Raw genomic sequence first — 26764 nt, 5'->3', positions numbered from 1 at the left:
CTTGGTTTCTAGTAGAAAGGAGCCCTGTAAAAGCTTTGGGCCTGTATGGGAGGTTGCTTCTCTGGGGAACTAGGGAAACTACCTTTTATTGTACCTGATACATTGTGAAATTGTCTTTGTGCTCGTGTGTGTGTGTGTGTGTGTGTGTGTGTGTGTGTATGCACCACATGTGCATTATGTTCTTATATCCCTAGTGTATATCCATATGAACTGTGTACACCCAAGACTCTTATTGAATAAAAAGTAAGTCTCTTTTGTAGTAAGGTATATGCAAGTGCAGATATTTCATATCTTTTTTCCAAATATCACCATCATCATCATCATCAGCATCTTTTTCTCTATGTCCCAGTAGCTTTTTTATCTTACCTTATTTTACCAGACATCATTTTGTGCTGTGATTCTCTTGCTCTGTTTCACCTGCTCTTACCATGCAGTTTTTAACTCCTGAATGAGTGGAAGAACAAATGAATTTAATGTTATGCATCAAAAATTCTTGAAAGTAAGAGGGGTTATGTAATAGACACTTAACCACTACTTTTAAGGTTAAACTAGTGTCATCTATTTATACTTGCATGCCTGACACCATTTATGGTACCTACACAGAATAAATTAAGGTGTCATGATGACTATTGCTTATATATGGAAACCAAAAGGCTGGAGGCTCTAGGTGAGTGTGAGTTCCAGCTTTGGGAGAAGAATGGCAGTTGTCCTGTGTTCTCTCCGTCTAGAAGTATTTGTCCAGTTATATGGAAGGTGATGGTTAAGCGAATATGAATGAACTCATAGCCATCTGTATGCCTTGTTTGAGTTGGGCTAGCTGGCATTTGAATACTCACTCTTAGCAAGTTAATATGGTCTTGGAATCTCAGTTTTCCTCCTCTGTGAAATAGGATGGTAATAATCAAGGTTGTTGTGGGAGCTAAATGAGTTAATCCGGGAATACAGCCAGGCATCCTTCTCTGGCACCAAGTAAGCCTTCCATTAAGACTACTTTAGTTTTCACTTCATTTTTAACGTATAGATGAGTCACTGTCATTATTATTGTTAATAGTAGTAGTAGCAGCTGTAATAATACAAGTTCTTGGTGAGGAAGTATGATCACCATGTCGATAGCTGGGTAAAGTCTGCATCTCCTTTGTAGTATTTATGAATAGTTAAGAAAGGGGAGAGAAGAGAGAGGTTTGTTATAATCTTGTTTCCACGGAGGGCTTCAAGGGAAAGGTGACTAGTCAAACAGTTTGGAAAGGGCTGTGTTGATAGGGAGGAACTTTGTGTGCAATGAAGTGTGGAGTCTGCCTGGGGAGGAGAGAGAATGGGTTAGGAATGGCCAGAATAACACAAAAGTGGTGGCTCTGGCCACATTACCCCCACTTCAGGCTTCTCAGCAATTTCTCTGTTTATTCTTTTTTAAAAATTTTCCCCTATTTTAAATTATACAATCTCATCCTCTTTATAGCCCTCTCCCACCTACCAGTGAAAAGAGGTTCTTTACTAAAACTTGCTACAGGTGTGGCGTGGGCATTACTTGTTCATAGCATTTAGTGAGTGTCTGCCCTCTGCAGGAAGCTCTGGCCTGATATTCTCGGGGTGATGGGTAGGGGTCCAGGCAGATAAGATATAGTTCCTGTTCTCATGGACCTGCCAGTTTAGGGGGAAAAGGGAGATATAGGTACATAAGGAATTGAGCCACAGCAGAAAAGACAAAGAAATAACTATGTGGGGGTTTAGAGGAGGGATAGAGCACTGTAAACCTGGCATAGGAGGCAGGAATCTGGAAGGTTTGTTTCAAGGAGGAGGCAGCATTTGAGCTGATCTTTGAGGATGGAACTATGGGGAGTATGGGGATGTGGGGTGTGGTTGACCAGGGATTTCAGGCTGCCTGGAGTGGAGTATGTGTGAAATAACTGTAGTGGTGAATTCAAGCTGAAATCTAACCTCCTGTGAGTGCAGCAAGGAAACTGATGTAGCCAGATCTCATCTAGAATCAGCAATAATTAGTAAGAGTTTTCCTGAAGCTATTTTTGCTATAATAAGAAAAAGGGGGGAGGGATTAAGAGCTGAAGCATTCCCGGTGTTCAAGTTAAATGTTAACTTCTTTGTGTAGTTAACCAGTAACTTACTCTTTCCTATGCAGAAGAAAAAGAGGAAAGGGAGAGTGGTAACCACCTCACTTCAAAAAATCCTTGTTCCTTTATGTGGTTGCTTATTTTCAATGTGATGCATATGTAGCTATTATAGAGATGTGTGCAAAGTTAAACAACTGACAGTAAGCAGACTTACCTTTGTGAATTCCCTGGATGTCTTCTGCAGGGTTGCAGAGAGTTAGCTATTTTCAGACACATTCCTAGTTTAGCAATTAGAATATTATAGTCGGGTTTTTTTTTTTTTTTTTGGTATAAACTCAGCAGGTGAAACTTTGCTTACAGAAAGGTGGGTGGGTGAGCTCACCCACCGGCTCTGACCCAGGCAAGTTAATGACTTGCCCAAGTATTGTTCCTGCTGGCCAGTGCTGGCTGACTTCACCAGCAGTTCCACTTGAAGGGAGACATTGTTTCTTATCCTGCATTTGTCAGATTCTTTCCTCTCTGCACACCACACCAGCCTTTGCTGAATGTCCTAGCAGTCCCTGAATGTTCCTGCTGCCTGTATTTTATAAAACCACAGAGCAAGTAGCCCTGGAAATGTATGCAAAATACTCTGCACAGCTGTCTGAGGCCCCCAGCGAAGAGCAAGTTGTAAACACCTCTATACCCACACAGGTACACAAGCAGACACTGCATATGGAAGCCCCACAGTGCGAGGACTTCTCACTTCTAACACTTTGAAATGTCAGTGGCCAAGCAGCCTGGGAACACAAATAATTTAAGCACGAGGTGCTTTTGCTGATGATTCTGATCATTTTTCAGGAAGAATAATGGTAATGTATGGAATGGAGGTACTTGAAGGAAGGGGACTAGGAATTGTAGAGTTTGTATTTTCTGTAAGAAATTAAAATATAGTATGATGTTGAACTTTCAGAACTTCTTAGGATATTACCTGCATAATGTTCAATTTGGGGAAGGAATGAATGGCCAGAGGAGATTAATTGCAGTGGGCTTAAAATTCTAAATGACAGGTGCTAGGGCAAGGTGACTAGAAAATTAGAGGAACATGGTGAAATGTCTTTAATTTGGTATAAGATCAAGTGCATTTAACTCTCAAGATGCTTTTGGACAATTACATTGAAAAAGAATAGCAAGATGGTTTTTAAAAGTCAAATGTAGTGCTCTTCAGAACGGTGCCAAATAAAATCCTTGTACATTGGTTCTGGCCTGTTTTAAATGATTAGCTCTTGTAGCATCCTTCCTCTTTGCTGTGTTTATCTAGAGAACTGTTTAATTTTTATTAGTAAGCTAATTCTTGCATTAAAGACACAAGAAATTGCATAGTTATGTGGGAGAATAGGCACTTGAGATGAAGTTTATTCAGGGTTCTGTCCCTGCTGCTGAAAAATCTAATTCGCCATTGAGTGGATCATAACTACAGTTGCTAATTTCAAAATCTATTCGCCAGATTCCAATGACTTTGATAAGACTTTTATTCTTTTCAATCTTATGTATTTGTGAACACATTCTTGGGAAGATTGCTGCTGGGTAGTGTTGCATGTCAGAGATGAGGACAGTTTAGTTATTAACCCTAAATAGAGGGTAAAGACTGGCAATAGGCAGCCTGTGGAATGAGGAAAGGGCCAGGTGGAAATATTTCCAAAAGGTATTTTTGTTGTTTACCCTTGTTAATTATTAATACTAATTATTGATGAAAAATAGTTTTGAGTTACATGCCACACATTGTTTAGGAATAAATTATCAAATTTCTTATCTAGAACTACAGTAGATATTCAACTATTTCAAATAATCAATATTTATTAATTTAGTGAGATGTCCTCCCTTCCTTCAGTGTTAAAGACAAAAATCCATAACGTTCTGGTGCATAAGGAATATGTTTCATGAAAGTACACTTTCCTCCCAGCTTTGGGTAGCTTCTCGCACTAGATGAATATGTTAAGAACTGAATTTGACAAAATTAGGTCAATAATTAAAAAGTATCTTTAGCACAAAGTACCTATCTCATGCAAGACATGTAGATAATATATGGGTTTTGTAGGTTAAAATTGCCAAGTTAGTTATGAATGTTGTGCTTTGTCTCACTTGTCCATGCCTTTGCAGATTTGTACTGTAAAAGTTGGCATTCATGCTTCTTAGGCATTGTGGGCTTTTTGAATGTTGTTAGATTCATTTCAGCCTCAATCTTAAGAACTGTGTGGTGGATATCCTGTGGGCTTTGGTCATTTTTAGTTTTAGATCATGTTGTTCTAATCAATTGGCTGCACTATGTATCACAGCAGTTGTGTGCAAAGGTAGTAGCCTTGGCAACCTAAAGATATGTTTGGCTACAGAAAATAACACACACAATTGAACCACATTTGGGTGTAGTTTTTCATTTGCCAGGGTGTTCTCCAGAGGTAACTGTATTGGTGTATTTTCCCAATAGTGTGAGGTCGTAGTATTGGCTTAAAAACCTTACCTAACAAGGAGTAAGTACGCTGATCCTGGATCAGTTCATTTTCTCTGTCATTTGAAAGACTTGCCCACTGACCTCATCTATAGCATGGTGTTTGGTCTATGAGCAGTTGATTCACCAGTTTTCAGAGCCCAAGTCTAAAATCACAGATTCTGTGGGGGATCTGGGAATGTCTGCCTTACCTTTATGAAGGTTATGGTCAGTTAAACTTTGCTTTCAATGGGCTCATTTCACGATGGGAAGAAAATTCTGCAGTTGTTAAAAACGAAAGGACGCTGCCTTTTCCAAGGGAGCTGACAGCTATTGCTTTTTCCAGAGAGGATTACTGGTGAAGACAGTTATGAAGAACAAGTAACTGTTATAAATGAACAACATGTTCTTGCTTAAATATTTCCCAGAACAATTCTAAAGAAACATAATACAGGTAAGTTTTGTTATGTTCTCATCGTGAGTTATGTTTACGAGAAGCAAAAAATAGGGATTAGAATCACAGAGGAGGAAAAAAAGCCTTTTCTTAGCAGTGGCTTATGTTTTATATCTCATGAATTCTAACCACTTATAAAATTATCTGGTTTCTCGCCCCTACTCGTGGTTGATTTTCTTTCTCTTTTTCCATCTAGAGACCTTTGAATTATTTTTATTCATAAGTGAAAAATGTATTACAGCTTTATTTCCTTTTATTAATAGTTCCTTCTTGCCCTTAACCACATCTCTGACTTTTTGGCATGTAGAGTCCAATGAGCTCATGCTTAATCATGTATAAACAACCATCTAATTATATGGTTTTGAATTTTCATTTGACCGACTAAACAAAAATGACACAGAAACGAGAAACCTGACAACCTTCCTGTCTTCAGATACCTGGCCTTTTTCTCCCTCACTCTCTTTACATGCATTTAGTCAAATGCATGTTATAACCTATCAAAAAATATCACTTTGCATTTGCCAAGCTTCTGAGGTAAAATTGTTCTTTTCAAGGCTACGTGTCAAAAAACAAGTTGGTTGAGCTGAATTATCCGCCTTCCTTTCAGATTTCTTTCTGACTCTATTCTTTCCTCCTTTGGACCAAGGTGTTACTAGCATTCTTGTGCTGTGGTGTCAGATGACAGGACAGCATTTACGGAGCAAGGTTTCTCAATCTTTGTTACCTTGCCTTCTCCCCTGAGGTCCAATAACATCTCTCCCACTTGCCCTGCCGTCCCACCCTCCCTCAAACCATGCTGACACATTTTTGAAAGAAGATAGTGGGAAAATCTTTCCATACAAAGGTGCTCGCTATGTTTACACAGGAAGGGAGAAGTCATCTATTCTCTTTTCTTTCTGACTGGCTTGATTGATCCTAGAAATCTGAAGATGGTGGAAAGCCTCTTCCAAACATTTAGATGGTTTCACCAGCAGGCCTAATAGAAAAAGACAAAAGATGCTACAGAAAGACAAATACTGGCTGATCTCACTTAGGTGTGGAATCAACGGAGGGTAGAATAGTAGTTGTCAGGGGTGGGGGGTGGGGGAAATGGGAGATATTGGTCAAAGAGTACAAAGTTTCAGTGAATGCAAGATGAGTAAGTTCTGGAGATTGCTCATGCACAGTGTGGTGACCATAGTTGACAATACTGTATTGTTTACCTGAATTTATTAAGAGAGTAGATCTTTTCTTTTCCTTTTTTTTCTTTTCTTTTCTTTCTTTCTTTCTTTCTTTTTTTTTTTTAAGATGGAGTCTTGCTCTGTTGCCCAGGGTGGAGTGCAGGGGTGTAATCTCGGCTCACTATCACCTCCACATCCCAGGTTCAAGCAATTCTCTTGCCTCAGCCTCCCGAGTAGCTGAGATTACAGGAGCCGTGCCGGGCTAATTTTTGTATTTTTAATAGAGACGGGGTTTTACCATGTTTACTGGCTGGTTTTGAACTCCTGACCTCAGTTGAACACTCACCTCAGCCTTCCAAAGTGCTGGGATTACAGGTGAGAGTCACTGTGCCCGGCCAAGAGAGTAGATGTTAACTTCTCACTGCGTGCGCGCGCGCGCACACACACACACACACGCACACACGCACACACGCACACACGTATGCATGTGCTAAGGTAACCATGTAAGGTTATGGGTATGTTAACTATGGCTTGTGGTAATTGTTTCACAGTGTATACGAATGTCAAATCATCATGTTATACACCTTATATTTACACAGTTTCTGTTTGTCATTTATGTTCCAGTAAAGCTGAAAAAAAACCACATATCTTTATTCCTTTTTTCTGGATATTTTGCAAGGTGAGTATGTCAGAGAGTAGGTTTGGCTAACTAGTACTTAATAGCTATAAGAGAAGAAAGGGAAGTGGATACTTGTGAAATTTGGCCAAAGTGATTTATTTCCTCACTAATCGTTCAGCCTTAAAACATAATATGATTTCTTAAAATTTCTCTGAAACATGCATATCCTTAAGTGTGAAAATTTCATACACTTAGATGGGTTAGGTTTGGAAGGAAATTGTATTGATTCCATTTTAAGACTTTAGAGTTAGTACTAGCTTGCTGAGATTAATATCTAACAGTCTTCCTTACTGGAAATATTTTGGAGATGACTTCGTAAATTTCCCACCCATTGTAAGGTGCTAATATTACCCAGTGACTTTTCAGGATTTATTATAATATTTTATTTCAAACTGTGGATTTGCTTCAAGGTTTGTGTTCCATTCATTGTACAAGAAGATCAAAGTGAGATTTCTGTCTGTAGTTTTGTTATTTTTGTTTTGCTGTGGAATATTTAGAACACAGGAGACGATATCCTGGCAGAGTTTATAATTTGATTCACCTGGAACAGTTGAATGAGGAAGCACTCTAACCCCCAAGCTAAGACCTCTACTTAATTGACCCTTTGATAATTAGGAAAGGATTTTGTTTCTTTCCTTCTCATTAACATTGAAAGCCATAGGATCTTATGTTGTTTATTATGTGTTATTTACTCCCTTCTAGATTTTATATATTATTCAGGGAATAAGCTGTCAACTTGATTAGCATTTAACTTTTCATTCCTGTTTATTCTCAGCTTTAGCATTCAAATTCAGATAAATAACTACTACTACTTTTAAGATAGTATTTTAGGGAGAGTATAAGCACAACTCTTAATTTAGATTTTTTTCATACTGGCATCAACATGTATTATAGTTGCTTTTTCACTTTGATGGGAAAGAATTTGGGTTGAAAGTGAGGACCTACTCTGTTCTTCCTCATTTTTTGACCTAATTTCAGATATTAGTTGGGAGTTATTGCTGGTACAATGTCTGGATTTGCATCTACAAGGTGCAGAGATAAAAGTCACATTTACTTTGATACTAACTCATGTTCCAATCATGTTTACAGAAATACTTACATTACTCTAGTTCTCTTATAAGTTAAAAAATAGCTTTAAATAAAAGAAACAGAAGGGAATTGCATTATGTAGGACTCAGCCAGATTGCCTGTGTGTTGAGATTTGTGATGTTAAAATTTTATTTTTATATTTTGATATTTTAGTTAAAGTTATGTGATTTTATACAATGACAAGTTTTCTGGGCCAAAAGGTAGATATTTCAGCCTTCCTACCTCTCCAATTTTAAGCAAATCTGTAGTATGACTTATTCTACCAATTCATGTATACAAGAAATGGTTCTTTAAATTATTTCCTTTAAATCACAACAAATCAGATGCCAAGATTTCATCTTACTTGTTAGTGGGAAATTTAATCTCAGTCATTGCTAGCTAGAGTGGCCTGATATGCCACCAAGGTGACACAGTATCCCAGGGTCTTTATAGAGAGCAGAACATTCCAGGAGCGTTTCTTAATATCAGGTTACTGCTGACCTGCCCCTTGACCAAGCCCCACATGTCCTCTAGGAATCTGTTGCTGTGGCATTGCTTGGACACAGGAAGTTTTGCTGGAGCTGGGAGTCCAGGCCCAAAGGTCTGGCCTTTGTATGTTAGCCATGCAGCCATACCTTTACCCCCACTGCGTTCCTTGGGAGCTGCCTTGTTACTCAGGGACCATCAAACTATTGTTCTTCCCAGACTTTGGGCAACCTCACCTCTTTCTCTCCTCCTGTCTCCCTCTTAGATGCACTCTCCTCTTTCAGAAGGTGCTCTTCAGAGCACCTGGAATAATCTCAGCGAATTTAGATTTATACAAAAGGCTGTAAGAGAGGATGAATTCATCTGGGCGTGGGGGCTCACACCTGTAATCCCAGCACTTTGGGAGGCCGAGGCAGGTGGATCACCTGAGGTCAGGAGTTCAAGACCAGCCTGGCCAACATGATGAAACCACGTCTCTATTAAAAATACAAAAAAATTAGCTGGACATGGTGGCCTGTACCTACAGTCCCAACTACTCAGGAGGCTGAGGCAGGAGAATCACTTGAACCTGGGAGGTAGAGGTTGCAGCGAGTGGAGATCATGCCACTGCACTGCAGCCTGGGAAACAAGAGCAAAACTCCACCTCAAAAAATAAAAAGAAGACAAGAAGACCAATTTAAGTGGTGTCTACTCTTGGCTCTTTTATAATAACCTCTCTTTAGATGAAGGAGCACAAAATACAAATAATAGCTCACTGAATTTTGTTGCCATAAACATGAGCTGCTGAATGGGCTTTGGAGATCAGAGTTAAGAATCTACAGTCCAGAGCCCATAAGACAGTTAAGCAGCTCTAGAGGACTTCTGGGAGGAAGCTGGGTACTTTCCACTTCTTGGAAGTATTGGTGACTTAATTTTAATGCAAAATAATGTAACCTTCCCTCTGGGTCTGAGGCTTCTGGGCATCCCATCTGGACTTGCAAGCCCATGCGGAATATGGAACAGAAACAATTTATGATACAGAATTTGTCTTTTTTGGGCAGTAATAGGAAATTACTAGTTGGGGAAAAACAAAGGTAGTCTGGCAGCTTTTTTGTTTTGTTTTGTTTTTGTTTTTTGAGACAGGGTCTCACTTTGTCACCCAGGCTGGAGTGCAGTGGCATCCTGGTTCACTACAGCCTTGACCTCCCAGGTTCAAGCAATTCTCCCACTTCAGCCTCACAGGTAGTTGGGATTATGAGCATGCACCATGCCTGGCTAATTTTTGTATTTTTTGTAGAGACAGCATTTTGCCATGTTGCCCAGGCTGGTCTCAAACTCCAGAGCTCAAGTGATCCACCTGGTTTGGTGGCTATTACGACTATGTGAGATGTGCCTTTTAGATACTAAGAAATTATATCTAATGTGAAGAATTGGATGGGATTTTGCCTCCGAACCAGCTCTTAGATACTAGAAAAAACCTCCCGTTGATTTATGTAGAGTAGCTTAGACAGGGGTGTCCAAATGCCAGGCCGTGGACACTGTATGGGTCAGTGGTCTGTTATGAACCAGGCCACACAGCAGGAGGTAAGCAGGTAGGCAGCAGGCATTGCAGCTCAAGCTCTGCCTCCCGTCAGATCAGCAGTGGCATTAGATTCTTAGAGGCAGGAACCCAATTGTGAACTGTGCATGTGAGGGATCTAGATTGCATGCTCCTTATGATACTCTAACTAATAATGCCTCATGATCTGAGGTGGAACAGTTTCATCTCGAACCCCACACCAGCCCCCCCAACCTCCCAGTTTGTGGAAAAATTGTCTTCCATGAAACCAGTCCCTGGTGCTAAAAAAGTTAGGGACTGCTGGCTTAGATTACCCTTCCTTCACATTGAATGTGTTTGTGTATATCTGTATGTAACAGGAGGAAATATTGACAGAGGAGGCAAATGGGTAATATTTCTGGCTGTCCAGTGATTTAGAGACATATCAACAGTTGTGTCCACCAGGGACCTCTGTCTTCTTCAGCATCATAACTCACACATTTCAGAGGAACTGCTCAATTTGATTCGTGGCCTTGGACTGTGCTTGACTTAGGAATTATTCTTTTTTTTTTTTTTTTTTGAGACGGAGTTTCACTCATGGTACCCAGGCTGGAGTGCAATGGCGCGATCTCAGCTCACCGCAACCTCCGCCTCCTGGGTTCAGGCAATTTTCCTGCCTCAGCCTTCTGAGTAGCTGGGATTATAGGCACGCGCCACCATGCCCAGCTAATGTTTTGTACTTTTAGTAGAGACGGGGTTTCACCATGTCGACCAGGATAGTCTCGATCTCTTGACCTCGTGATCCACCCGCCTCGGCCTCCCAAAGTACTGGGATTACAGGCTTGAGCCACTGCACCCGGCCAGGAATTATTCTTACAAGTTGTGTTCGTTACCTATTCATCCAACTGATATTTGGTGAACTCTTGCTATCTGGGGGATACCAGTCATTGCTCCATACAGTGAGGGTTCTCACCCACAGGCAGCTTTGCCATTTCTCACCCAGCCTCTGCTTTTGGTTGTCTTGGGGAAGGGGGAAAAGCAGGTGGGGAGACATACAACCTTAATTTATGGAAGAAAGATTTTGAATCTGGTACTTCCTAAAGGCGCTTCAGCAACCATCTTACCTGTTTTCTTAATAAGATAAATTGGGCTAGTCCTGTTTGCTTCATTTGCCTCCTCCTGGCCTGGTCTCATCCTGAAATCAGGGCAACATCTTCCTAGCTTGGTTTCCTGCCTTCACCCTTTGCTCTGCTTCCAAATGTATGGGAAATAGACTGTTCTATTCTTGCCCCCTCCTCACAACATACCCATGCCTACAAACCTACTGTAGCTTTTTGGGGTGCCTGGTTTTGGAGGTTGTATGCAATCTGATAACACCTTAGTAATAATATGAATGCTTACAGCTTATACAGTAATTACTGTGTGCTAGAAACTGTTTTAAGTGGTCTGCATACATGGCTTATTTAGTACTCCAAATAGCCTTGTGAAGGTGGGAACAGTTACCATCCGAAGTTCTCAGACTAGGAAATAGAGGCACAGAGAGTTTAAGGCATTTGGCCAAGGTCACACAGCTGGTAAGTGAAGCTCTTCTGGCCCTAGTGTCTCATTCTTTACTGCTTCCCATGCTGCCTCCATAATACTTTCCCAGCACATGCCCCTCACTTCATTTTGGCCATTCAGCTCTTCATACTGCCCCCTCTTCTCCTGCCATTAAAAGGCTCAGCTGAAGTCTCACTCCTCTGCTAAGGCTCCTCCAGTTTATACAGTTCTTTTCCTTGCTTGAGCTGTTTTTGTACTCAGCAGCAAGGCAACTCAGTTTAAGATTAGGTGTTTCCCAATTGTTTCTTGTGTTAGTTAAAACTCTCTCCAGTTGGTTGGAAGATCTTTGACCAAAGGCTCGCCCTATGGCCTAGGACTAAGCCTAATACCCAGTAAGTGTGTCTTTGGGAAACTGAGGCAGTTTTCTCCCAATGACAATATCATTCTCCCTCCCTTCCTTTCATTCTTTCTTATATTTGCGGAAGTCCTCTTCTTCTACAGTAAGCATAATAATTCTACTTTTATATATTTTCACAGATGAATCCACCAGATGAGGCTTGATCTAAGCACATTACATTAGATCGTAGGCAAGAATGATTTGATGAATCTGTGTCCATAATCCCTAGAGTATACAGTGTAGCACAGAGTAGGGACACAATATACAAATACCTGATCTGTGAGCAATAAATTACTAAGTTGTGCCTCTACTGGTGTTTCAGTTTTTCAGAGTACTTGTTTGCTTAGCTAACAAATGTATCTGCTTTCTTCCCCTGGGATTGCTGGAAAATTTGTCAAGGGAGAAGCAGTAAAATGTTCTTACATTTCCTCTTTGGTTTTTCCAGGCTAATTGTTGGTGAACTTTATTTAACACTCTTGCTATACTAAGAGTCTCTATGGAGCAGAGCAGCTTTCAGTTAACTTGGCAAATCATTACAAGAGAGAACAGAAGGGTCAGTATAAGCACTCTCTACTAATTAGTTGATAATTGATGTACAATAGCTGACGGATGGGACTTTAGAACATACACTCCAGGAATATTGTTTAATTTATGTTTGCATCCTTATGAATTGGTTCAGAACTGCGGGTTCTTAATATCATCTTATCGGGAGTGCCCACTGGTGGGGAGCAAGATTGAGGCTTCGTGTACAGGAATCCAGGGCACTGAATGGTACAGAAAAGAATATGATACTTTTTAATCTCTTGGGTATAAATGTGATTCCATTTAATTCAGGGATAAAATGCAGTGAGTAATGCTGGTGATTCCATACTTGGTGGACAACATTCCTGAATGCTGACTAAGGTTGGAAGAATGTTGGTGTGAAGTTATATTCTTTGTGGGATAAACATGGAAGATTCAAACTGAGCTCCTGAGGACAAAGTGCTGGGAGATTGCATGATTCATGGGAATCTCCCTGGGTTTAGATTTGACCTATTTATTGGCTCTCTTTGGAATGTCGTCACACAACAGGCATTATATGACCCCCCCTCCCATTAAATGTTGTCACCTAAATGTTTAGCAAAACTAATTATAAAATCCTCCTTCTAACTTGCTTCATAACCATTGCTTTCTTATTTTTTTGTTTACCACCCTGTGACTGCCACACTGTCTGTGCAGCTGGTTCATGTGCTCCTCCAACCTTTCTCTCATCTCTTCCAGATTAATCTTGGGTAAACTCTGCTTCCAATGGGATACGCCACTACCACAGGGTCCCAGGTGAACATCAGCTGACTAATCATACCAGCATCATCTGGTTTAGTAGGTTTGTAGTGGAGCCTAGAATTTGCATTTGAGAAGCTTCCCTGGTGATGCTAATATGCAGCCAGGTTTGAACCACCATTGGATAAGTAATGTCCAGCTTGTAAATAGTTCTTCAGGGCTGACTGAACCAATCCTCTAAGCTCTGTCTCCTCCCTTTCTCCTGGTCAGAGCTCCCTCTTATAGGCAGCTCTAGCTCATCTTTATTTCTCTAGGATGCACTGTGCCTCCTCCCTTTTGTTTCTGTGTCTATACCTTACTACTTCCTTCTCATTTGCTGCACTCATTCTTCCTTCATGTTTTAGCTTATTGTTTTCTAAAGGGTGTTCCTTAGAATGCCAGTCTTAGTCCCTGGGAAAAAGCTTCTCTAACCAAATGTACTTTAAATACTATTTGCTCTTCTGGGACATTTATAATATACATTCACATTTTTAAAGGCTCTGAGAAGACTTATAGTAAAGATATATGTTTAACCTTGTTGTTATTAGGGGTTCTCAAAGTTATTGGTCTATGGACATCTCATGAGCTGCCTTAATTGTCATTTAACATCTTTAGACATCCTGAAGGACTTTGGGAAATGTATTTGTAGTTTATACGCTTCTTCTTTGATGAATTACCTAGTACAAAGAGATTGCTCTCCTCCTCTGAGCTCCTGTCTCTATGATTTAGCTTCCTGCTTAATTCTGAACAGTCCAGCAACATTATCCAATTGTTCCTAGGTAAGTATATCTTATCTCTTCAGAGCCTGTGAGCTCTATGGAGGCAGGATGTTATATATAGCATTCCTTATCTCCCATAGGTTTCGCACAGTTTTGAGCATTTGTTACAATTGTCAAATGGAATTGCTTTGGCCCTGAATGTAGGAGCCGGTTATTTCATTCTGATTCTCATCCTTTGGTGTTCTTAGCCATTTAGCCATGCCTCATTGTATTTCAGAGTAATACACCACATATTCACATATATTCATTAAATTGTTACTAATGTATCTCAGCAGTGAAATATTACAAATTTGACAAAACACTACATAACAAGCCTAGGGTGTTTGGTATGCAGGATTTTTCTAGCTCTAGGGAGAAGTCTTCATGAAAGGTGAGAGAATTTGATGATCTGTGCTTACCTTCATTGATCTGTTTTTGCATAGCAGATGAGACAGAAGGGTACCTGTTTCTTTCTGTGATGAAAGCATATATTTTTCAAAGTTCTTTCATATACTTGATACTTCTCCCATTTGAGAAAAGAGGAAAGGCTTGGATTGATACTATGCCTTGCCTAAGATTCTGTACTTTATTGGTGAGCATCAATGTTTCATTATAAGTATGAATATGTATATTATATTAGATATGTTATTTCCATATTAATTAAGAGATATTATTCTTTATCAAAACAGTCATAATTTGATGACTTCTCTCAAGAATATAGGGGTCAATGTATGCCTAACTTACATTGCCTTCAAAATTAGAACATACATACTCATATTTGAATGAATTCAGAGAAGAATGTGGGAGGATACATGTTAGGCCATTAGAGTTGATTATCTTAAGAGAATGACATGGGTTGGGGGGAGAAGATGAGCTTTTTCTTTTTATACCTTTGCATTATTTGCCTTTTAAAGCACATGCACACATACACAAATACATATTATTTTTAAATTTAAAATAGCAATAAAAGGTAATCCCAAGTAAAAGAAAGATAATGCTGTCTAAATAGACAGTTCTAGGCAATGCTTTGACATGTGCTAAGCTAATAAACCTCAGGGATGAAATGTATTCACCATAATTTCTAACATAATTTGGGGGCTATGAGGGGACCCACAATAAATATTCTATTTCTTCCCCACCAGAATATCTCTTTTTTTTCTGATAGAGGATGTGTTGGAAGGCATAGCCTTGTGTGAGCATCCAGTGGACCTGCTGACTGGACCATAGAATTAGGCCACCTTACCTACTTAGTCCAGGGCAGCTCTTTCAGGACAAGCCTCGTAGGTAAGGCATATATCATGTGGCAAAGAACTCTGTCTTTCTATGGGTAGGTAAGCTTAGTCCAAAGTGGAAAACAAGAAGGGTTTCCTGAATTACTCATCCCCCCTTATTCTTTCTACTTTGGCAGAGAATGGCCAGGGTGTACTGAGAGACAGTTCCTTTCCTTTAAAATAAGGAGCTAGAAAGAAGTGTACCCACCATTTTGCACACCTAAGTCAGATAATCATTCTCCCTATTATGGCTCAATTTACATGACTAAAAATATCATTCCATTACATAATGATGACAATAACATTAACAAAAGTTATAACTACTCTTTACTGAGCAGGCACATCATATATGTTGGGTCTCACTAATCCTTGAAGCAACCATGTAGGGTGTATAGTATTATTTGTCTTTTAGAGATGGAATAAACTAAGGCTAAGAGGTAAAATTATTCTGCTAAATGACCATAACATCCACGAGCTAGCTGTGGAGGCCAGCCACCATTTCCCATGCAAAATCAAAATATTTTCCAATAGCATCTGGGATTTATTTGCTTTTGAAGGAGATATAAGACTCATATTTTATATTAGGCATTAATTTCATTATTAAAAGAAGTCTTGCCAGTTAGGGATAGTTAGGTGCTTAGAACTAGAAATAATGGGAAACTTTGAGTCTCAAAGTTGTTGAATCTTCATTTGCAGGTGATCTAAATTGCCTTTCAACTCTACTTCAATTGTGTATTGAATGTGTGCTTGCTAGGAAATAAAAGGACCAGGCTTATATAAAACAGGTTTGCATAGTAAAAGGGTAGGTTGAAGGGTTTAAAAAAAAATTCCTTCAGTCTTTCTTGCCAAGTTTTGAAATTTTAATTATTTTCTATTGTATTATTGTTTCATAGTCAAATGTTCTTGAGGCATTTGGCTAGTCATTGACACTTTAGTTTGAAGTAATCATTCTTTTCTAAAATAGCTGAGAGAAAAAGAAAATGGATGTGAGGAACAAGAGTGGCCTAAATAAAGCCTGGAGCCCATACAGGAGAGAACAGATGTACGGTGTGTGTGTGCATGGATGTGTGTGTGTGTGTGTGTGTGTGTGTGTGTGTGAAGAAGGTCTTGGGCAGGAAGGCATCAGCATGCTGTTTCTGGGCACTCAGGAGAAGAGGTACTAGAAACAGTATCAGAAAGGTACCATACAAGAGACAAATTCTTCAATAAAATATAAATAGCACTAACAATGAATTTATTAAGTGCCAGGCCCTACTACATATATTAGACTTTTTAATTCTCTAAACTGAGGTAACTGCTAATATTAACCTCATTGAGAGATCATGACACAGAGGCACAGAGAGCTTAAGTAACTTGTCCAAGGTTACACAGCTTGTCAGTCCTGGATCCAGGATGGAAATCTATGGCTCTTAACTACTGTGCTGTGTACTATTAACCTCTCACTTCTTTCCTTCCACCATCTTTTCCACTTCTCTGTCTGCTTTTAGTGCACAAGTCTCGAGTGATATCCCAACCCTACTTGGTGATATCCCATTCTTGAATGCTAACCTGAGTGTGAGTCTCAAAACCTCTCTTTGCAATGCATGATCCTGGATTAGAAAACCATTGTTCTATGAGTAGCATTTGAGAATAGATGGTATATTACATACTAATACTATATCATTGCTAAATGTCTTGAATATGATGATTGTATTGTGGTTGTATGTTTAGGAATGAAGGACATGAAATCTGCAACTTATTGCTAAATGGTTCAAAAATTAATACTATTAATAAAAAAACAAGTTTATATATAGAGATGGATAGATAGACCATTAGATAGAGTTGAAGCTCATTGTACTATTCTTGTGACATGTCTGTAGCTTTAAAAATGTTTTCAATGGCAAGTTTGGGAAGAAAACCCTGCTACTTAGTGGTAGTGAGGCATATATTAATATTTACTAAGCTTTCTAATCCTCAGAACAATCTTATGAGTTAAGTACTATTACTGTCCCTACTTTAGAACAGTATGCTGAGGCACAGAGACATTAAGGACCTTCCCAATATCACACAGCCAGTAAGGCGGGAGGCAGGACTCAAACCCTGATAAGTATATTTCTGTTTCTGTAACACCCTGCATATGTGTTAGGTTGAACCATATAGAAATTGCTCTTATATGGTCATTTTGGACCTATTAAGAATGTCATTTCATGTGACCCAGTGTAAGAGCAGGGATCACCTCTTTTATAATGAATAGTTGGTTTGGTGTGCATCTTCATGGCCAGACTCTGGGCTCCATGGGGGACTGGGTTAATCTTGCTCACCATTGTCTCTGCGGACTGCCTTGCTAGTGGTTGGCATTTGATAAGTGTCAGATAAACAAACAATAACAACGTTACTGTTGGTTACTTCTCTTTGCTTTCCCCAAATGTATTTCATTTTTGTTCCCCTGTATCTATGTCATTTTTAGAACCAGTAGATAAATAGTTTTGAAGGATTCAGCCTCAATAGTGGTAAGTGACATAATCAGCCATTTGACTTCAAGAGAACCCTTTTAACTAATGAAGACATTAATTAAAAACATGCCCCACTAAGATGACCTCTAGGTTCAGAAATTTGAAAATGCAAAACATTTGCATTCCCTACTAGCATACAGTGATTTTGGCTAGAATGTATGTCAGACTCAGAATGCCAACCACTTAGGTCCTTATTTGAGCAGTAGACACATTTTTAAAACACATCGTGTAGTCTCTAAAAATAAGCAGTCTTTCAAAATGAAAACCAGTGCACAAGTAGTTGGCACATCTGGTAGTCAGAAAAGTTGTATGGTTTGTTTTCAGGAATAACAAGCTAAAGAATATTCAAATATGGCCAATTGAAAACTCTTCTTCTATCTGTGATGACACGTGGTTTTTACAAAAAAAATTGGCTGTAGACTTAAAGCATAAAGAATATTGGAAATGAGAAGATAATTAAACAGCATCATTTACTATCTTGTTTCGTGCAAGAATTATAAAGGAATGTTTTATTTAGAAAGAGAATGGAGCCAAAAAGCAATGACAGGCATGTAACAACCATAGTAACAACAACAACAATAGCAGTTAACATCCATTAAGTACCTCCTATGTGCTTGAGCGTGTGTTGAGTCCTCTATGTATGTTGTTAATACTAGATGCACAACAACCTTATGAGGTTGTATTAGTCCATTCTCACATTGCTGTAAAGAAATACCTGAGACTGGGTAATTTATAAAGAAAAGAGGTTTAATTGGCTCACAGTTCTGCAGGTTTAACAGGAAGCATAACAGCATCTGGGATGGCCTCAGGAAACTTTCAATGACAGCAGAAGATAAACGTGAAGCAGTCACATCTTACATGGCTGGAGTGGGAGGAAGGGAGAGCCCGGGGCAGTGCTACAAACTTTTATACAACCAGATATCACGGGAACTCGAACATGAGAATAGCACCAAAGGAACAGTGCCAAAACCCTTCATGAAGGATCTATCCTGATGATCCAGTCACCTTCCACCAGGTCCCACCTCCAAAATTGGGTATTACAATTGAACATGAGATTTGGGTGGGGACACAGACCCAAAGCATAATATCCCATCCCTGACCCCTTCCAAATCTCATGTCCTCACATTGCAAAATACAATTATCCCTTCTCAACAATCGCCAAAGTCTTAACTCATTCCAGCATTAACTCAAAAGTCCAATGTCCAAAGACTCATCTGAGACAAGGCTAGTTCTTCCTCCTATGAGCCTGTAAAATAAAAACACAAGTTAGTTACTGCTAAGATACAATGGAGGTACAGGCATTGGGTAAACATTCCCATTCCAAAAGGGAGAAGTTGGCCAAAAGAAAGGGGCTACAGGTCCCATGCAAGCCCCAACCCCAACAGGGCAGTCATTAAATCTTAAAACTCCCAAATAATCTCCTTTAACTCCTTGTTTCACATCCAGGGCACACAGGTACAAGAGGTGGGCTATTAAGGCTCTGGGCAGCTCTGTTCCTGAGGCTTTTCAGAGTGCAGCCCTGGCATGTTTTCATGGGCTGGCATTGAGAACCTGTGGCTTTTCCAGGTGCAGGCTGTAAGCTGACATTGCATCTACCATTTTGGGGTCTGGAAGATGGTGGCCCTCTTATCACAGCTCCATTAGGCAGTACTGCAGTGGGGACTCTGTGTGGAGGCTCCAACCCACATTTCACCTCCACACTACTCTAGTAGAGATTCTCCATGTGGCCTTTGCCCCTGAAGCAGGCTTCTATCTGGACATCCAGGCTTTTCCATACATCCTCTAAAATCTAGGCAGAAAGTCCCAAGCCTCAACTCTTGCACTTTGTGAACCTACAGGCTTACGACCATGTGGAAACCACCAAGGTTTATGGTTTGCATCCTCTGAAGCAGAGGCCTCAGCTGTACCTGGGCCCCTTTGAGCCAAGACTGGAGCTAGAGTGGCTGGGAGCAGGGAGTAGTGTTTGAAGGATGTGCAGTGCAGCAAGACCCTGGGTCTGGCCCATAAAATCATTCTTTCCTCCTAGGCCTTTGGGCCTATGATGGGAGTGGTGCCAGAAAGTTTCTGAAATGCCTGTGAGGCCTGCCCCCATTGTCTTGGCTGTCAGTATTTGCCTCCTCTTTACTTTTGCAAATTTCTGCAGCCTACTTGAATTCCTCTCCTGAAAATGCTTTTTTCTTTTCTACACATGGGCAGGCTGTAAATTTTCCAAACTTTTGCACTCTGCTTCCCTTTTAAATATAACTTCCAGTTTCAGGTCATTTCTTTGCTCACACATATAAACATAGGTTGTTAGAAACAGCCAGGCTGCATCTTGATTGCTTTGCTGCTTAGAAATTTCTTCCCCCAGAGACACTAAGTCACTCTCAAATTCAAAGTTCCACAGATCCCTAGAGCAGGGGCACAGTGCCTACCACCTCTTCGCTAATGTATAATAACAGTGACCTTTGCTCCAGTTCCCAGCAAGTTCCTCAACTCCAGCAGAGACCTCCTCAGCCTGGATTTCACTGTCTATGTCACTATCAGCATTCTGGTTACAATTCAGACAGTCTCTGGGAAGTTCCAATTTTCTCCACATCATCTTCCTGTCTTCTTCTGAGTCCTCCACATTCTTTCAACCTCTGCCCATTACCCAGTTCCAAATCTGCTCCCGTATTTTCAGGTATTTTTATGGCAATGCCCTCCTCCTTGGTACTTATCTTCTGTATTGGTCTGTTCTTACATTGCTATAAAGAATTAACTGAGCCTGGGTAATTTATAAAGAAAAGAGATTTAGTTGGCTCATGATTCTGCAGGCTTAATGGGAAGTGTAACAGCTTCTGGGGAGGCCTTAGGAAACTTTCAATCATGGTGGAAGGCAAAGGGGAAACAGGCATGTGTTACATGGCTGGAGCAGGAGGAAGAGAAAAGGGGAGGTGTCACACACTTTGAAACATCCAGATCTCATAAGAACTTTATGACGAGAACAGCACCAAAGGGATGGTGCTAAACAATTTACGAAGATTCCATCCCTGTGATCCAATTGCCTTCTACCAGGCCCCACCTCCAATTGGGCATTACAGTTGAATGTGAATTTTGGGTGGGGACACAGATCCAAACCATATCAGAGGGAGGGTTAACTTTATTCCTGTTTTGCAGATGAGAAGACAAAGACATGGAGATATAGCACAAAAATGTTAAGTAATTTGCCTGTCACCCAACTAGCAGATCTCAGGCAAGCTGCCTCCAGAGCCTACACTACAAGGCACAGGGCAATTCTGAGTAGTCTGGAGGTATAGGTGTTCATTATGTTTCTGGCATTATGAGAAAAATTTAGATGGCTGTATTGAGCACAGTGGTTCTTGGTCAAACTTGTTTGCCTGCGTTTGTGACACAGATAATGCCATTTTCCAGAACATCCTCATAGTTGTACCATGAACATTTATGTGTTTCCAAGAAATTCACTGTCAATTTTCATGCTTCAAGGACACCATTTGTGATTCCATTTGTGGTTAGATGAGGTTAAAGTTGACCAGTAAATTTGGGAGCAGGAGGTAGTATTGTAAGAATGTGGAGATATTAGGGAGATAATTAACATTTCTTTATTACAAAGCAAGAAAACAATGTGAATGTATGAAGCCAGGGTAGAGAATTACACAGGCAGCCTTGACCAGTGTAAAAGTCTGGCCCAGGAAGATGGATATTTAATACTACCTCTGCTGACTTCATATTCTGTTCGGACCTATTAGCAATTCTGTGGAGAGGCATCAAAGGATTGACCTAGTGTTTGTTTCTGTTTTTTGAAAAATGGTACTCTTTATCAAAAAAGATGACCAGGAGGGTTTCAGTGGAATAACTTGTCAGTATTTACTATTCACTTATAATTGTTTTTTATTTTCATTCATTCATTCTAATTTCATTGGATAGAATTTATTGAGTAATGTACTCCAGACCCTAGGTTAGGTGCTGAGGAAGTAGAGATGCCTCAAACAAGGGTCTTGTCTTTAAACAGCAGTAAAATATAAAAGTGAGAGGATGGCAAGCTTTTAAATAGCTCAGTTACCTGAAGTGCTGTGTAGGTGCTGAGGCACATGTGTGGTGGGCGATGTGGCCAAATGAAAGAAGCAGTGGTCAGATCTGCCTAACAGGTAGTGGAAGAGGAGGTCATATAGAAGGTTTTCCTTGAATCGAGACTTTAAAGACGCAGAGGTGCTTACTAGGTGGTTAAGTTAGGGTAAGGGCATTCCAGGCAGAGAGAAGAGCAAGAACAAGATAAGGGTTAAAATAAATGTTTCAGTGATCATGTTAGTTTTTATTGGCTCTAAGGTGTGCATGTTTTTACATTACAACATCTCTGAAATCTTGGACATCATGCACTAGTTGGACTGGCAGTTCATGTTCTTACTAGTACATAAAATAATGATACACCTTACAATATGTGGCATTTTAATTTTATGAAATAATCTATTTGTATGTTTTGCCATCAAGTAGTGTTTATTGGATGCAGTTCCAGCTGCTGTGTCTTTGTTTTAGAGGTAGACAGATAATACCTTTCTACTGAAGAGGAAACAGGAACGAATGACTGAATTTCTTAGATAAATATATGACATTAAATTTGACAGAATACTTGATATTTGATGTTGCTTTTAATAGTTGTGACTAGTAGCACAACTGGGGAGAGAATTCATATAGATAATTCATTCATTCAGTCTTAATACATTGAACTAGGCTATGAACCATCACATTGCCTTTTTTTTTAAGGTGGAAAGGGAGTTTGAAAAGCTAATGCATATAGCTTATGGAGATTTTAAAAGATATTAAATTTATGATACATCATATAAAAATGTACCTACTATTCTTGGTGTCAAGATGAAGCCCTGATGATACAGTGCTTTATGAGTTATGAAAACAGAATATCTATAACTGATCTTCTAAGGCACAAGAAGATGGATCAGATATAAACTGCAGTGGGAGGGGTAAAGGTTTCTGTACGTGGGAAAGAAAATCAGAGAAATTTCTATTGCAGCAAATGATCTTGGAACGTGTACAAAGAAGAAACTAGGCATGTCAGAGCCTAAATTTAAGCACACAGGTGTTATGAAAATACACTATAGTAGAATTAGTTTCTGTTCTCTCTTTAAATCCCTGTGTGATTTTGGGCAGATCAATTACCACTTAGATTTTAGTCCCATGAGGCTGCACTTGATCAGGGTACCTGGCAGCTAATGATGCTGTGATTCCCCCAGCATTTTTTAGATATGAGCGCATTGATGGAAACAGTGATTGCTCCAATGTCTTGTTTGCCCTATTGTTGGGGGGGAGGGCACTCTTAGAAAGAATGTTACAAAAGGTGACAAGTAATGGCACTTTGGGTCTATTGATTTAATTTTAGGGAAAACAAAATAGGAAATTATGCCCCCTACAGCTAAGAAAAGTGACAGCGACATTTTGCCTCCTACTTTGATCCCAAATATATCAACAAAAAAGATGGGAAATTTGCTGAGAAAAATGTAAAGCTTAATTTGTTAGAGATTGAGATAACATATATTTTTGTTTGCTAGAAATGGAAACAGAGTGTATAGTTACTGAGACTTGACCAGGTAGTTGATTTAAAAAAGGTTTGAAAAAGTGCACCCACGTAAAAAGAACGTCTAGAATGATTCAGCTCATTATTAGTTTTTAATAAATGAGTCATGGCAGTGTTTGCCTTTCTCAAACTCTTTGCTTTTCACTTTTCCATAACGACACAGATTCTTGTGGGTTCCTTTTTTTCTTTCCCCATTGGGTATGTACCAACTTTTACTACACTGAAAAATTGTTACTAATGAAAATGAAAAATCTATGTCTGATTTGGTTACCATGTTGTTTTACCAATGAGCATTTTGTTTACAACTCTCTCATCCTGATTTTTTAAAAAATTGGGTAGATGTCCAATCACAATGTATTAAGATGAGGAGAAAATAATCAAGGTTAGAGAGATGCAGCCAGACTACATCCTTGTAAAGAGACTTTTTGGAAGTACAGATTTGGAATGAAGTAAATCAGTTAAACAAGTTTTTTTTTTTTTTTTTCCAGTAGTGTCAACTTTCCTTGCTGGGTGATTCAAGATATTAGCTATTCTAGGAAAAAACTTGGTTTGATACAGGTAATCCCATCTACTTACCACCTTAACCCTTTATGCAAGGATATTATAAAATAGAATTTTTAATATAATTGGAAACTTCTACACAGAAGGAGTTAAGCACATTTTGTATGAGTGCTAATTATGGGAAAGTTTCTATTATAGCATTATGGCTTTGTCATTGGAATTAGAGAAAGCCTTTTGGTATCACCAATACTAAAAAAGTAAAGAAATGATCCAAGGACTGTCTCTAAAGATGGGTCCTGATATAAAAGTGCACGTGTCTGTATTTACTGATTTCTGATGTAAGGGACATGAAAGCTAACCTGATTCATTTGTTTTTAGGGGCTCTTGGCTTTGGGCCTCAGTGCAAGTCCATTGGAAAAGGCAGCTGCAACAATCTAGTGGTCACCAGCAGTCCCATGATGGTTCAGCGACTGGGACCCATTTCACCTCCAGCAAGCCAGGTCTCTACAGCATGCAACCAGATCAGTCCTAGCTTACAGAGGGCAATGAATGCAGCCAACCTGAATATACCTCCTTCAGATACCAGGTCTCAAGTTAACTTTTTTTTCCCCCCTTCTTTATGGTATAAACACACCCCACGAGTGTCTTCCCTTCTCTTTCTGAATACATACACACACACATACACACTCACACAAAACTCATACACTTGCACACTCAAGCAACTCTCTCAATTTGAGCTTTGTAGGGTAATATGTCAAAAACTAAGTATGTGCCATCATATCATCTTAATTGGGAGGAATGGTTTAATACCTACTGTCTTGTGGTGTGAGTGAAATGAATACCTAATTTGAGATTGTGGGGCCTCAGTGACTGAAACACAGTATGTAAATTTGTCAATTTCTGGTGAAGCAATCATATCATGGCCTAGTAAATTTGCATGGTCCATGCACACCTATCTTACTTGCCAGGTTTTCTGTGAATATGATGCAGAGTTTCCAGGCTGCTGTACTATCTGTTTTGTCCATCTGTCTACCCATCTACTTAAGTACTTGTTAAATACCTACTGTCTGCATAATATAATAGTTGAAGTTTAGGGGCCTAGTGGAGAGAGTAAAGATAGAAAGCATAAATTTCAAGACTTTCTGACGTATCTGTAAAGGCATACTTTCTTGTTTGAGTTACATAACATTTCAACACAATGTCGATTAGATTTCAGAGTAAGTAGTTACTATAAATGCCATATATCTACCTCCAAGGGAGGGAATTGAATAGAAAAGGGAAATTACCCCCTCAGACAAAGTTTTATTTCTCTCAAAGCTGATATTAGGTGTGAGGGGGCATAAAACCAAAATACTGTGCAGTGTTTAAGGTCTATTTCTATGTTCAGAATAAATTATTTTATCTTCTAGAAGTTATCTTCTTGGAAAAACACAATCCATAGTTTCTGCCTCTTAGTCCTGGTTCTGCCATATCTATGATCTTGCAAAGGAATTTTACTCTCCAAGCCTCTGCTTCCTCTTCTTTGGGATCTGCAACCTGCTCTGTGCCTTGCAGTTCTGGGAGCTTGTGTCTTCTTCCTTTCCCTCCTCCCAACCCTGTTTTCCTCTTTTGTATCTCTGTGCTGTCCCTCCTAGTCACTATTTGAGACTCTGAAATCAGAGTTCCTGAATCATTTATTTATGCCAATTTTTTCATGAGATAGAAACTTGTTTTTCACCTGTGACTTTTTGTGATGGGAAGCTGCTGTCATTTTCCCATTGATGATTATGCCTTAAGGGACTCCTCAGACTTGCTGAGTGCTGCATGTAAAATGAGCTGTGCTCATGGGGTGGGTGTCATTGGGAAGCCTTCAGCTTTCTTTCTGTGGCAAGTCCAGCCCATGCCTTGAAGGCAGAAGTCATAATTAATGGTGAAGCTGACAGTAGTCAGGGCACAGAATGCTTAAGCCATGTATCTTACGCAGTCCCTTTTATGGGTCGGCTAGAGAGGGGTCATTATCTCAGTGTTTTCTGGCATATTTGATTGCTTAGCATAATTTTATAACCTTAAAAGACAACACCATAACAATGCACTGACAAGTGTTTTTGACTAGGTTTTTATTCTTTGAGTCCTTCTATAGAATTTTTTTTTTCTCAGGACGAGCAAAGAAACAGGAATTGGAAATTGGCTTGGTGAAATATGGAACCTACTTTTAGCAATTTGGAAAGGTTGCATTTATTTGTAATCCTTGGTTTATGTATTTCATCAGTGGAGAGAAAGAATAAGAAGCAACAGTTCAATAAGAGGCAAAGTTCAACATTTTACTAGAGATAAAGAAAAGATGGATCGAGAATAAGCTTAGTGTTTTATACATTGGGGGCATGCTGGGAGTGGATGGAAATGGAAAAGGGGGCATGAACTGTCCTGTTTGAGAGATGCTGCCTTATGAAAAGCTGCAAAATGTATTGTTTCTCCTGGTTATATAATTCTTATTCATTGTAGAAAATGTGGAAAGTATGGAAAAGTACCAAGCATTAAATGACAGTCATCCTTAATTCTATCCCCAGAGACAATTATGGGCGGAATTTTGATATACATCCTTCCACTTGTATTCAAACACATACAATAAACGTAGGCTTTCCTTTCCACTAAATCAATCTAGTAATCTACATAGCTTTTAATTACCTTTTTCCAGTTAATACATTATACACTTTTATAATAGGAGCCTCTTTCAGCATCATATAATGGCTTCTTCCTGTTCAGGATTCCACTTTATAAAGAAAGTATATAAATAAAATTATAATTTAAAAAATCAGTCTTTTGTTACTTGGCAACTTAGTTGTTTTCTTTTCTTTAGATATTATAAATAATGCTTTATTGGATCAACTCTGTGCATCTTTTGTTGCACAATTCTTATTATTAGAATATTCTTAAAAGTAAAATTTGTTGTGTTAAAAGAGTTTTGAGGCTTTTTATATGTATTCTCAAATTGTACTGCAGAAATTCACTAGCAATTTATAAACTCACCAGCAGTCCAAGAGAGTGCCTGTTTTCTAAGATACCATTCAT

The 26764-nt window shown here is 39.3% G+C and overlaps 1 protein-coding gene across 1 annotated transcript in view; it reads left to right on the top strand.

The window, feature by feature from the left end:
- Positions 1–26764, top strand: part of GLIS3 (GLIS family zinc finger 3) — a 486336-nt gene that overhangs the window by 142649 nt on the left and 316923 nt on the right. Inside the window, exon 3 of the mRNA XM_032291036.1 lies at positions 24095–24302. Within this exon, the coding sequence (XP_032146927.1) occupies positions 24095–24302 (208 nt within the window). The remainder of the gene's footprint in view (positions 1–24094; positions 24303–26764) is intronic.

The sequence above is a fragment of the Sapajus apella genome, unplaced genomic scaffold, assembly GCF_009761245.1.
Source record: "Sapajus apella isolate SASKATOON/1434 unplaced genomic scaffold, GSC_monkey_1.0 scaffold24, whole genome shotgun sequence".
Taxonomy (NCBI): Eukaryota; Metazoa; Chordata; class Mammalia; order Primates; family Cebidae; genus Sapajus; species Sapajus apella.
This window is presented reverse-complemented; position numbering and strand designations above follow the sequence as displayed.